Here is a 14,758-nt window from a genome sequence, read left to right on the forward strand (position 1 = left end):
GTATTGGGAGAGGGAGCTGGGGGAGCACTTGTTTTGCAAAATAGGAGGAGGTAAAATGTAATTTAACTACTTGAGCAAATACAGCTGAGCAGTAGTTCTGTACAATTGGCAAAGGAAATACAATTGGCTGAAAGAATGATGATCAAAGTTTAAAAAAATTCTCCAGTTTTCTGGTTTAACTGGTATATCTTTTAGTCTGTGCTGTGTTACTTCTTTTTTTCCTGTGGCTTGCAGGAGAAGCTGGTAAATTTTCCACTTGGGAGATGAGCAAGACTGTTTTTTTGCATGGACTGAGGACAAATACAGGTTTCTTTCCTGCATTTGCTTTGGTTTTCATAGTGTAGGGTTTCTAGGCTGCTGAACCTACTAGCTCTTCTTTTTAACTTAATGCTGATTTTGTTTGGATCAAGCATAATTTCAGAGTTCAGTTAAACTAATTTCATTCTCTTTGCTTGTAGGAAAGAGTGTTGGGTGGGTTAATTCAGCAGTTCAGTGTGAGCTAACTCTGCAGTTTAGTGCAACCATATGTTAAACCCTTGAACAGCAGGTGAACTGTGCCAGCTTCTCCTCTAAGCTATCAAAGGCAGTGTATAGTCATTAACCCATGGGCATGTGCAGTACATTCTCCCAGCAGCTGCCTTTCAGTGCCCTTTGCAGCACTTCCCTGACACTTTTTTCCAAGCATATTTTAACTGAAGGGAGGGCTGGGCCTCAAAAAGGTGTTCTTGGCTATCCAGCATTTTAGGGTCTGCAGGCTAAGGAAGGAAGAGACAAAAAAAACCCTGAGGATTTGAGCCAGCTAGGTTTTCTAGGGAAGCAGTTCAAATGTTTTCCAGATTGTCACAAACTGTTAAATTGTTTACAGTCAATTTTAACTGGAAGATCCCCAATTGAGCCAGATGCCGTGGCTGTTTGCAGAGAAATGAGGAAAGTGGTGAAGTATTTGGGAATTGGAGTTTTAGAGATGGCAGCATGTAGTTGGAGGCAGAGTACTGGCAGCTGTAACTTGATAAAGAAATTTTGCAGGAGAAAGGGAGGAGAGGTTCAGATTGAAGAGATGTAGCTGAGGTGCTGTGGGGATTTTTTTATTTTTGCGTTTGAGGACTTGTACCAAGAATCTACCTCTTTCTTTCCACCTCCTTACCTGTGAGCAGTTTCATTGTAGAGTGAATTGACTGAGCTTGTAAATCATCTACCCTTTTACCAGTAATTCAAAACCTAGGCCTTTCAGGGTATGGTTAAGCTGTACCTTTTCTGTCTAACAAACTACTTTTCTTGTCTCCGTTAGCAAAGTGTACACAATTTCTGCATCTACAGACTGACAAGAACTATTTGACTTTGTGTTGCCCAGACCTAAAAATCCCTGTTAGTTCTACCATTGGTTTCAAAACAGCTCCAAGCACACCAGATTAGTTTTGGCAGAAAAACCAAGATTATGTCATTTTGAGACAAGTCTACTTGTTTTACTTTTAAAAATAATAGTTCAGAATTTAGAATTCCTTTTCTAAAATCTAAGTTGAAATAGTATCTAGTAAGTAAATCCATTTGTTATGGAGAAATTTGAGGACTCGGGGGAAAATAGAAGTAGGAAAGGAAATTGCATCTTTGAAAATCGAAGTGAGAAAGGAGACTTTATCTGGCTTTAATTCAGGAGATAATATTCATGTTAAAATTAAAGGGCTGGGCTTTTTCTGTCTTGCTTAGTTTGCTAATGAGTCACTTTTCCTAGATCGCCTAGATCGCCTTCTCTAGCATTAGTGATGGGCTTGTGAGGCTGCTTCCCCCGGAGCCAGGAACCGCTCCGTGGTTACTCATCCCTACGGTATTTCAGATGCTGGCGTCTGCCTGTGCTGTATAGACCGCAATGCCAAAGGGTTGGCTCAGAGGCAGAGGCCTGTGGATCGTCACCTATATGTTTTAGCTGAACAAATCCAGAGGCTTTTCAGCCTACATTTTCTCCTTCTTGCTGTTTTTCAGGAGTATGTGCCTCAGACTCCTGCCTATCCAGCCATTCCTATTGTGTTGTCCTTCCCTCTCTTTTTCCATGTGGGACTGATGCGTGTCATGTACGTTTGCAAGGTTCTTTACAGCTCTCTTCCCTGAAATCTCACCTGCATTCTCATTGCTTCTGGCATGTTGTCCAATTTTTTGTTTGGTGTACCTTACCACTCTGCCAGTCTCAAACCTTGTCTCATGCCTGTGGTCAAGGTACCCTTACATGCTCCAGACAACACAAATGGACATCCAGGTTTTACTTTTCTCTCACTGGAATAAGCCACAAGTACAAGCACCCAGCTATAAAAATCTGCTGTGTTTTATCCATGTAGACATTAAGATGAAGTGCCCCATATAGAGCTACAGCACTTTTACCTTAGTCCTCAGAGAAAGCCACCCCTTTAACTTTGCTTTCACTTGTTCTCAAATTTGATCTTGTCACTTGTACTGGGCAGGAAACTGGGCCGAACAGACATGTTTGTGTTATGCGTATTAATAAGAAAATATTGAAAGTATGGCAATAATGGAGAGTTCTTTTCCTTTTGGGCACTAATAGATTGACTACGATGACCACAGGTTGGAAAGGACTGCAAAATCCTGACATTTTTAACAACTGCAAAACTACAAACTTCTCTTCCAGAATACATGAACTGTAATAAGAAAGTGTTCATTTCTTTGCAATAAATGGTAGGAGAAGAGGAAAAATACTCAAGCTGTACCAAGGGAGGTTTAGATTAGATTTTAGGAAACATTTTTTTCACTGAAGTGAATGTCAAGCATTGGAACAGGCTGCCAGGGGTAGTGATTGAGACACCACCCCTGGAGACATTTGAAAGGCCTTTAGGGACACTTTGGGACATGGTTTAGGGGTGGATTTGGCAGTGCTGGGTTAGTGGTTGAAACTGATGGCCTTTTCCAACCAAAATGATTCTGTGGTTGGTTGTGCAATTTTCTACCAATCAACAGCCTAAATAGTGCTGAAAGGGCCTTCTCACCTTGGGGGCAACAGGGTGATGCTGTGACCCAAGTCCTGACCTAAGTCCTGAAAGGACAAGGAGGATGCAGAGGCTGCCTTGCTTCACAAAGGTGAATGGGAATGTCTGCCCTTAAAGAGATCTGATCATGGACCCTTTTCACTGCAAAAGAGGGTGGGTGCTGAGTAAAAGGGCAAGGCAACAAGCAAAACATAGAGACCCAGACCTGGACAGACAAACCAAATGGAGGCAGAGACAAGAAACAAGCCTTGTCAGCCACACTAATGGAGAGGCTACTTATAACCTCATTTAATGCAGATGATAGAATGTAATTGTAGAAAATACCTCTGTGGTATGAAACCTTTTTGAACTTAGCCTCAGATAAAACTCTTCCACCTTGTCCCCATTGTGGACCAGGTAGTGCCAGAGCCTGACTTCATCGGTGTCAGAATGCTTCCAGCAGAATTATCTGTTGACATGTGTGAGCTTGATTAAAACTATCTGTGATGTCAAGTAGCTGTTAGAATTTTCCTCATGCTAATTGCATTAGTGCATCACTTAACATGTTTAAAATTGTACATCAAACAAATAGAGAAAATTATTAATTATATGACTCCTAGAATGCTAAAATAGGTCTTATTTTTTTATCTTTACATTATTTGTTCACACAAGCTTAGCTGAGGTTTTAGTCATTTGCAATACTAAGGTCAGAGAGGAAAACTTGGATTGGTTTTAATCAATTATTCATTTTTTGTCAATACAGAAAATAAAATGCGTAAGAAGTTGTTACTTATTGTTAAATTGCCATTTATATCATCTGATATTTTGTACTGGAGGAAGATATGTAGAATTGGAGTCTTTAGTTGTGCCTATGATGCCTGTCTGAGTATTAGACATGAAATTATCGTATATTCATATGATTCATAGCTTATTCTTCAACATATATAGTTGAAGGTGTCAACTTCAGAAAAACCTGATATGTGAACACACAATAATTGCAGCACTTTTCTTGAAATGCCAGGGTTTCAGGACTTAAAATTAGTTATAAATCATATCCTGTATTAATAAGCTGAAACATTTTGTTATTTAACGCTGGCAAATGCACTTCTAAGTGCCATTTTCATTCAGCTCAAGCTCTTCTCTGTCTGCCTGTCTAGTCTTCATAAATGGGGACAGGCTCACTTTGCTTTGACTGTGCTGGAGTAACAGTGAGTGTCTGAAGAACAGTGGATTCATCTGCAATGGAGGCTGTCATCCGCCTCCATGGAACGTGAGACAGCAGAGTTCCTTGCAATGAAACACAACGTGCAGAATTTGCATGTTGTTCTTATCTTTGAGAATATATGACAGATTGTTTGGTGTAGCAACAGATTGTCATTTTTATTATTAGATAGTTTGTGTTTTTACTGGTGTGGCCATTCTGGTAATTTCCTACGTTGTTTGTGCTTGAGCACTGCCATGGGGTTGTATTAGCAGGATGTGCACCACAGGGTCATGAAGTCCCTTAGTTCTCACAGAATTACAAAAACTTTTTAAGTTTCAGTATCTTACAAGAATGTTCACATCTTGTTGATCATCTGCTTGCTTCTTACATTACTGCTATTCTTTCTTGGAAGGAAACTCAAAAGAGATGCTACCTGAACCTCAGCAAGGTGTAGAAGTCCAAATAAATACAACAGTAGATGTGAGGCTATATTGTTACATTAATTTTATTTGTTTTGGATGAGATTTTTCAGGATGTACCTACTTCCGGCATGTTTGGGATACTTAGCAAAATAAGGAAGCAAAGAAAAGGCTTCATGGCCCATACCGGGTATAATGAAATTTCAAGCAGCTGTCAATGCCTGATTCTAGTACAGAATTACTGAGTAAGGGATGATGAGAGCATTAGTCCTTGGCTTTCAGTTCCCTGGTATTGGGCTGGGAACTTCTGTGAGCAATTGGAGAAAAGCTACAAAACTGTGCAAAGATGGAGAGTTTGTGTTTCTTCCCCTCCAAAGCTTTGGACAATGGGCCTGCTCTTTCCAGTGCATCTCTGCTGGATGATACTGCAGACAAAGAAGAAACACAACTTTTCTTTTTTGCGACAGTAAAGCTGACTCCTTACTTACTGGTGTCCTGTGTATATATAGGCAAGCACAAGAAGGTATATAAACTTTCCTCTCTCACCTGTAAAATAGTTTCTTTAGAAATGCAAAGTATTCAAGCCCTAGCAGTGTTTCTGATTAATACCTTCTTCAAATCTTTGAAACATTTGTTTTGTGACAAAAGATTAATCACAGTAGATTATCAGTTTTAAAGGTCTTCAGTTTATTTTTTCCCTGCTGAAAATTGCATGTATTTAAAAAACAATGAATACCTCTTCCTAGGTATGTACATACTCTCTTTATCTGTCTCCTTTTATGAGCTACATGTTGCCAAGTCCTATGGAATTATTTCCAGTCTGTTTGAATGGTTTTTTCCCCTTATTCAATTGTAAGCACAGTGTCAAATCAAAGCTGCAGTATGAAATGTGTTTTGCTGTGAAAATGACCATGATGAATTCAATGCCGTGCTGGTTACTTGCTGTATTTCAAGGTGGAAGAGCTATATTTGATCTTGGGGGTGGAAGAGAAAACCACAGTGTGCAGGCTGGTGGCTGCTCTGTTGCTAATTCATTGGCAGTTTTGGGGAAAAAATATCGGCATTTTCTCTCTATTTTTTTAGACCAGATATTAGCGTGAATTATGGCTCTAGCTATTTCAGCAAGAGTTCAGGGTAAAATTTAATTCCTTCAGGATTTGTGTATTGTTCAGAGCCATAACTAAGTCTTTTGATTCCTACAAATCATGATAAAGAGTAATAGGTAAAAAGCCACTGCTCCTTTAAATCAGTGTCACCAGTGACTCAGAATATCTATTGATTTTTTTCTGTATTCCTGCCGGCAGTTTCAATTAAGATTCAGCAGGTCCACTCTGAGAAAATTCTACATAAAGTACTGCCTGATTTTCTTGGTTAATACTGCTTTTGAAATTCTGTTTAAGAAATGAACACTTAAAAGTAATTACATCTGTAACATGTTAAAACATCTATCTAGTATAATTCCCAATCTATAGTTTTTGTTATGTATTATTAAGTGTATAATTACTGGAATGTATAAATTTATATATTTCATCAATTTTTTTCAGACAACAGCTATGCAAATTTAAAAAGTCAATTATATTCTCCCAGATGTAGACTTTCTGAATATAACAGAATTGCAGCATCATCTTGTAAAAACCCAAACAACCATGCTGTATTTTCCCTGCAGATAGTGTCTGTATCAACAAATCATCTCTACAAAATTATTATGGGCTATTTGTCTTCACCCTTTGTAATACACTAAGCAAATTTCAGTGCTTCACCCCCACGTCAACCATTTGCTAATTTGATGTTTATACCTTGTTTGTCAGTCCCTTTATTTGTATGTTTTTGGGAGGCCAACTCCAGATGTGCATCAGCTATTATTCCTCACAGGATTGTGTGACAATATTATACCTGGAAGCCCGGTGGAAGGAAGGTAAAGGGAATTAAACCTGAGGCTCTGTGAAATCATGAAAGCTGCAGAAAGATAAATGGGAAGGGCAGCCATTAGGGAGAAGAGCAAGATGCATGTGTAGAATAAAAGCTATAATAAAAAGGTTTGCCTCTTGAGTCACCATCCTTCACATATAAATTTCCATATTGGCATGTGGCCACTGGTGTAATTGTTTGCATTAAAAAGTAGTATCAGGAAAGCAGTATATTTTTAGCTCGCACTACAGTAGTAGAAACAAAAATAAAAAGGTTATTTTACTGTAAGCCAGTTTTCTAAAGATCATCTGAGATTTGTGAGATCTGTGGTTGTAATTTGGAAACCTTTCACAAGAACTACTGAAGTACAACACAAATATGTCTGAAATTTCAGAGAAATACATTTGTAGCTGATGTATTTTTTACTTGCTATGTATAGATCTTTCTGAAGTCTTCTGCCATTTCACAAACAAACATAGGTGATCCCTTTCCATTTTCACTTGGTTGGCTTCCATCCTGTTTCCTACATAGGCAGTAAGTTTTTCTTTGTTTTCAAGATTGTGTGCTGGAGAACTTAACTTGTTAAGTGTACCTTCACTTCCATCAACCTTTGGAGGGAGGCCTCTGGGAAGTGTATTAGCTCTCTTACGTGTTTGGTTTTCTACTGGTTTGGAAATTGGCAAGTTAATATATGCATATCCTTCTGCATGGTGAGTGAAAAATGTTGTTTTGGTTTGAAAAGATAGGTGTTTGTTAAGGAAGGTAGGAGCTTTTTTTGAAATGGAAAATCTAATCTTTTTAAATTATAATTTTGAAATTAAGGGGCTTTTAGGTAAAGATATTGGAATAGAAATAATATGTTTTTATTAGTATGTAAAAAAAGTATAACTTAATAGGAAAATTAAAATAAAATATAGTAATATTAAAAAATACTGATAGAGTTAGTTACATTTTGTTGGTTAGGGTGTTGGTAGTAGTTTGATTAAGTGGTAGTTGTAGTTTTTCTTGAGTGACAGATGTGGTTTTGTTGAAGCAGTGATCTTGTAGAATGATGTTGGTTTTTTTCTGAAGGTCTAGTAGTGATGTAGAACAGTTTGTTTTTTTTTCTGGGAATCCAGTAGAAAAAGGCTGTCTGTGGTGTTCCAAGTCTCAGATTCTATCCAGGTAGGAATGCTTGGCTCCTCCCCCTGGGTGGAGCATCTCACACTGGGATGATGTAATTTTATCAGTCCTGCAGTGAGACTCAGTAGCCCATTAACAGAAGATATCACCTTGGAGGGACGATGGGTCATGGAAGAGATAAAGAACACTGCCACATGTGGTTTTAATAGATGGTAATAGAATACATACTTTTGGTTACATCTTGTATTGCAAACCAAGACAAATGTTAAGAAATAAATTGCTGGTGTACTTTAGTGCAAAGAAGTATTCATTTAAGGAAGCTGCACTGAATGGGGGTTGGAATTTTCTCTATTGTAATTTTAAAATGCCAAATCAGGAAGAGGCCTTGAACATGAGTGGTGTCTAAAGTCCATGGCTTCATCATTGAAGAGCTAATGTTCTTTGGCTGTTTACCTGAAGAAATGGAGGATAGTGTAAACTTACATTGTAAAGAGTAATGAATATAAATAAAGCCCAGTGCAAGGAGGATTAATCATGAAGAAATGCCACAGTTGAATGCCTGGTGCTCACTGAAAACGTGACACCATCTAATGTATTTAAGTATTGTTACGACCCTGTGCCATAGCCATTATGAGAAGGACTCTGGAGCAACATTGTAAATCAAATAACTTAATCTGGTGCACATGAAGTTGGTGCAGTGGCCTTGGAGGGGAAGAGAGTGACAAGAATTCCCAGTTTGTCTCAAGGAGCCCCTGTCTCATGAACAGGAGCAGTATCAGTAAACGGGTTGAACAGGAAATCTCCTTCATGAAAAGGAAAAATGGGGGAGAAGTGAGATGAAAAATAGTTAGAATACGGGAGAAGGAGGACTGGAAAACTCCCCAGATCAAATCAATAGGAAACATGATGAACTGGGAAAAAAAAAATAAAGAATTAAAGCCAAACTATTTAAAATTTTAAAAAGTTATTGAGACCAAAAGGAAAAATATTAAGCATTGGAAAAATTGAGAAAAAGACAGATTCATAGAAAAGATAGTGATTTAGTTTTGGCCTATGCCTCTTTGTGAAACATGAGTTTAGAAGACCTTTGGTAACCAGATCAAAAAAAAATCTTTAAAATAATTTAATTAGATAGAAGGCCAAAAGATAAACTCCTGTGATAAGCAAAAAATATTCACTGTTCATTTACCTTCCAATTGATTTTCCTTCAAGCTAAGAAGGAAACATGCTACATTTGGACAGAAGGCAGCCTTGATATAAAAATGTAGAATATGAAGCAATGATTGCTTAAGAGTAGTTAAAGCTACAGAAAGAATGACAAGTCTGCAAAGATTTGAGAGGAAGCGTGTTTATCTGTGTATGAGAAAAAGCCTGTCCCCACCTGTTGTTGTCCAGCAATACCAGCTATGAGGGATGATTTTCTTTCAAGTTGCTACAACTAGAGAATGTATTTCTTAATTTAAGACTTCCTTCAAATGTAATTTATTTTGGTTGTTCAGGTGTTAAATCAGAAACACACTGAATTTAAATTTTATCTTTTTGGGTGTAAATGATATCTTTACAAAAATAAATCAGTGATGTCACACATTTGCAGTTGTTTTTAAAGAACTGTCAGTTTTATCTTTTTATGTTTTACACTAGCAAACATGCAGTTGTTATTTGCATTAATGTCACCATATTAATTTTTGTTTGGAAAGAAGCAAGCATCATTGTCCATTTATTGGGCTGTGTTTTACTGTGTTTAGTGGAAATTGACTCTTCTGCCTACAAGATACACCTTTGGAAACAAAACAGCTTCACTGATAATTAACATGTTAATCAGATGTGCCACAAAGCCATTGTGTCTGAAGGGCCGTTGTCCTGTGCTTTTTTAGAGCTTGGTTTCTTGCCTCTTCATTTCAAATAGAAATTCTTGAATGCTAAATCTGAATTAAATGGAACGCTCCCTCTACATCAACATACAGAAGCTTTAAATTACATAGGGATGAGATTGACAAGATGTCCTCAACCTCTGGCCTTCTGAGAGTCTTTCCCAAAGAGGACTGAAGGTCACCTATTGTTTTCTGTGTGATAGAGACTTGATTGCACATTGATTTGAAACTGGGTGGAATTTTCTGTCTTCATGTCTTTATAAGGCTCTTGAAACCATTATTTGCACTCTCTTACTATACTGTAATGCCAAAAGAAAGGTCACAGAAATTTATGTTTTTACATTTAAATATCTAAGAGAAGTTCATGAGTTAGCAGAGATGGATGACAAGCTTTTTCATCCCTCAGTTGAGTAAGCTGTGAGATGTTACATTAGTTTGGGTTTGATCCTTTTTAAGAGAAAGGGCTTTTTCAATCTGAGCATTAGGCTTTTGCAGTGAAATTGGTGTTCAAACTTTGTTTATAGTATCTCTTCAGTTGTTTGATTTCCAGCATTTCAGTATCTTCTGTAGCATAATATAATTAATATAATAGATACAATATAATATAATTTATATATATATATATATACACACACACATATATATATTAAAAAAATAAATGTAGCACCCTAATAGTTTACTGTCCTTAGGCAAAAATACAGTAGGAAGAACTTAATTCAGAAGAGTGCATCTATTTTGCCTTATGGATTGTTTGCAACTGACCTTTGATAATGGCTGGTTCATAATTGCAGATTTTTAGAATTCACTTTTGAGTGTGTGCTTGTCTAAACTTTTTATTCTTGTTTTCTTTTTTTGTAGATTACAGATAGAAGAATCTTCTAAACCTGTGAGGTTATCACAGCAGCTGGACAAAGCTGTAACCACAAACTATAAACCAGTGGCTAATCATCAGTATAATGTAAGTTGCTTTTGGTATTTTCCCTTCTTTTCTTAAGGAGGAATTTGGCTTAGGACTCCAGGACTGCTCTGCTGCTGTCCAGCAGTTCTTTTGCTCACAGTTGGCCACTGTCTTTGGCAATGTTTTATGTCGTCTGGTTTCTCCTTGATTTTGTCTTCCCGAGAACTTCTTTCTGTCTCAAGACCGATATCACCCTAGGGGCTAAAGTCTGCTAGTTGTAACTGTCTTGTGTTATCTGATGGAGGGCAGACCACCTTCGCCCAACCCTTTTTAGTGGCTTTATTACATTCTTCCTCTAATTTTTTTTTTTTTTAATGTAATTTTGACCTTTGTGGATGAAAGACAGTTCTGGCTTTGTGCTATGAGATGTGGAAGCACTTTTGAGCCAAATAATTTATCATCTGCAGGAGGGTAAAGGACTTGAAAAGAATGATTAGTTTCCAGTCCTTTGGAATAATTGGCAACAAGTAGAAAAGAGTTACAGCTGATAATTTTTCTCAGTTTCATACCTTCACAGTGCATGTTATTGGCATCATTGGCTTTGTCAATATTACACCCACACTGGTGTTCCAGATCAGTTGATGTACATATAAACTGTAACGTCCTTTTCCTTAAAGATCCTCTTGACTATGTTGAATGTGAGGAACATTAAGTCATACTGAAAATGAATCACTGTTAGTCATTTAAACTTTTACACTTTTTATTAAGATTTTATTTACATGAAACAAGTGACAATATACTGGGTGATATTTTAGCATTAGTATGAACACTAGTCTATTGCCACAGAACCAGAAATAATCATTTCTCTCTCTTGGGGCTGTTTTGTAGTAGTTACTGTTCAAAGTCTTCTCTGTACGTGGATGATCATACCAATATAACTATTGCAGCTGAGATAATTTTATTTAACCAAAACAGTCACACTGATGTGTCCTGCTATGCAGATGCAGTTTTACATGGGTATATTGTTTTATGATGCTGCTGGTGTTCTCCTTTTCTAATTTGGGAGTAAGCTTTGGTGGGGTACAGCTTCTCTTTTTAGTGTGATGTTGTTCCATTTCCTTAACACCAGCATAATCACAGCAGTATGACTTCAAGCTGGAGATAATCTTTATATCTTTATTCCAGCTGCAAACTGCAGGTCATCATATCATTATGGAAGTTTAAATCATGTGTGAGATTTCAGGGGGTATTACCAGAACATAACCAGGCCTGTTAAAAGTGGTGGTGCTCTTGTGTCCTAATTGTAATGTTTTTATTGGTTACATAGCTGTCCATAGTCATGGAAATCCATCAGCAGTGTGTTTAGTTTTCATGTCTACCTTAAAGGTGTTTTGATGGGAAAAATCTTGTAAAACATACTTGTACTTTAGTCACCTTGACCTTGCCTTGACTCTAAAGACCAAGGCATGACTACTTTCTACAAAGTCTTTATTTTCACAGAGTCTTTTGTTAACGTTCAGGTTAGATGGCTGAAAGGATATGTAACTAGGATAAAAAGTCTATGAACTTGTAAAACCTCCTGGTTGAATTTTTCTGCTGTTTTCAAGCAGCAACCGCTTTCTTAGAACTTGCTTTGCCTGTTATCATATGGGTGCTGTGTTGGGGACAGGACTTTCACAAGAAAGAAATAAAAATCTACAAACTGCTTATGTGCTTATGTGCTAATACAGCCATCATCTGGGCAGATTTTGAGGGAAGAATGAGGATTTACTAAGTAAGATAGAAAGGGTTAATATTTCTGGAAGGGAAGAATATAAAATGGGGCTTAAGTGTGGCTGCTCCATGTACCTATAAATGAACATACAACAGGAAGGAGGAGGGAAATAAATTACATGTGGATGGGGAATAGCAATAGCTTGTTTGAGTTCAAGGACTGGGAAAGTGATTAGGTTATTTTTCCAAGAAATCATATTAAGCCCACATTTTTATTTGAAGAAATTGCAATTGCATTACAATATATGCTAAGATTGTAACTTAGATTTTCTTCTTGGGACAAGACCTCCATTATATCTGTAAATATTAAATGTGTTTACAAAGTTGCAAGGTTAATATTCTTGCAGCTGGAACCTTTCTGTCACTTAATTACTTTTCATAATACAGCAGAAAAGTGGTTCTGGTTATCCCTTTAGAGGCTTCTTTTAGTGGTTTCTTTGTGGTTCTCTCTTCCCAATATCCTGTACTATAGAGGTTGATACCCATGCTCCAGGAGACAAGAAAACCTTTAAGACTACTCTAAAGCATTGGTGGATGAAATTTGGATTTATTCTAGCTTCTCTATCACCTTTCTATTTGCTGTTTACTAAAGCAGTTACATCAGTTTCAGTATTAATGATACTTTCAAGAAGGCAATTTTGGCAGCTTTTCAGCAAGCTTAGCAACATCCTGGGAAGGTAAACAAAGAAAAATTGATTTCAGTATAAATTCTTCTGGGGATAAACTCACAGCTTCTGTGCTAAACAGCTTTTTCTAAAATGGTTCTTCCTTGAAATCAAATTGTATTTGAATGTTTTTTAAATTAAAAAAAGACACAGAACTTTAAAGAAAACTAATTAGTTTACAGTGTAGGTGCATTCTATTACATGGCTATTAAAAAGCGCATTACACATACATTAAAGATCCTGTTTGCAAAGAAAACAGGAAGGAAAAAAATGAAAGGCTGCATTGTAACTTGCTATGAGCAGTGTACTCACAAGACGAAAAGGAAGAAATCAGCAACAGAAGACACAAGGCTTATTTTTTATTTTTTTTTTTAGCTCTTCTCATTATGCTTTGTTTTTAGGCAACAGTGGAAACTGTTGCTGAAGTTAGAGGGAAATGCTAGAGTGTTGGTAATTAGAGAGTGGGCAACTGGGGCAGCAGCTGCTAATAACTTTTCAATAAAAGGGAGGTTTGATATTCAGTTTTCTATGTGAGTTGATTTTTTACATTAATGAATTAAGAATATTGGAATATTCACATAAAATTTTTATAATAATTGTCTGTTGGACTTCCAGAAGAAGCAAATGTTTTGACATGCTATTGTTTAAAGGAAAGCCAGCATCATAAGTTTATGTTCCTCCTCTTGTGTCTGTGGTGCAGCATTTCTGCTGTGGATCATGGCAGCCAAGACAATTTACTGTCAAGCTGGTTTGCTTGATGTTACAGTTTGCTTATGTTGCAAAGCCATTACTGTTTTGAAGATTTATTCTTCTTTAAATGCAGTGGCTAAATAGTTAAATAATTACACTAAACTCTTACTGGATAAAAATCCAGCATGATGGGTTTGTGTGGTGAGATTGTAGCTTTTATAACACTACATAGAATTACAAAAGCAGGCAAGTATTCGGTTGCGCACCCATTTTAGGTTTAAAGCAGAAGTAAGAGACTTCAAGCTACAGGTTGGGAACAATTGCTTTGCATCCAGTTTAATGATGTACATCCATTTCAGAATACGAAGGAGGTAGTTGGCTGGCTGGAGACCTGGGAGCTATGGCAAAGGTGGCAATAGTCTTTAGCCACTTTGGGACAGCTACCAAGAGACAAGCTATTTTCACTCTGAGAGTAGGAGGGAGTTAGCTGGCAAGGATACATAGGAAAAAATAAATTGTGCCATAAAACTAATCTTTCTTCTTAAAAATAAGATCTTTAGTATCCAGTAGATCTCTGCATTTTTATTTCTAGGCTTTTCATCTGAAGGTCTTCTTTTTGAGAGTCAGATTTGAGCCATCAGAAGCAGAATGACTCCCATACAGAATTATCCCATTTTCAGCCAGGCATGTGTCCCTTATTGATCACATGCATCTTTTCTGCTGTACATTGTGCCGCTATGGATTCACCCACGCAGTTTGCCTGAAAGCACTTGATAATTACATGACTTACACTACCTTCTGGATCACTTTTGTTGGTTCCAAGGAGCTGGATGGATGGTTTTTTGTTCGAGGGTGGTATTGGGGGTGGATAGGGTGATGTGCTGGCAGGTGTCGCTGTTGCTGCTTTCTGGTGATTGGGGTTTGTTTGGGGTGAGTTGGTCTGTGCTTCTGATGATGAATCAGAGGAAGTATTTTTGGAGGTGATAAAAGTTTCTGTGAAAATATATAGTCATCTGGTGTAGATTATAATGGTTAAGTAATTTTTAATGCACAGTTTGAAGTAGGATGATGTGTGGCAAAAAGGGGCCTCTGCCTGCTTAGAAACTTTGGTTTTCTGGGACTAGTGTAACTTCATGTGTGCTACTATGGTTTCTCCTGAAGGGAAACCATCCAGATTCTCAGTGTGTCTTTGAAGATTGGTTGTATATTGATGGAGATGATGCCTTGAGTGCCGTTTCT

At 37.3% G+C, this 14,758-nt stretch overlaps 1 protein-coding gene across 3 annotated transcripts in view; it reads left to right on the forward strand.

Annotated features, from left to right (window-relative positions):
• Positions 1-14,758, forward strand: part of GTF2F2 (general transcription factor IIF subunit 2) — an 84,821-nt gene that overhangs the window by 59,430 nt on the left and 10,633 nt on the right. For all 3 annotated transcript variants that reach the window (XR_015284596.1, XR_015284597.1, XM_086881248.1), the window contains exon 7: positions 10,352-10,451. Coding sequence is in view for 1 of the 3 variants with exons in the window: in XM_086881248.1 (XP_086737374.1) it covers positions 10,352-10,451 (100 nt within the window). In the remaining 2 variants the exon portion in view is untranslated. The remainder of the gene's footprint in view (positions 1-10,351; positions 10,452-14,758) is intronic.

This window comes from Cyanistes caeruleus, chromosome 3 (genome assembly GCF_971803275.1).
Source record: "Cyanistes caeruleus chromosome 3, bCyaCae1.hap1.1, whole genome shotgun sequence".
In the NCBI taxonomy this organism is placed as follows: Eukaryota; Metazoa; Chordata; class Aves; order Passeriformes; family Paridae; genus Cyanistes; species Cyanistes caeruleus.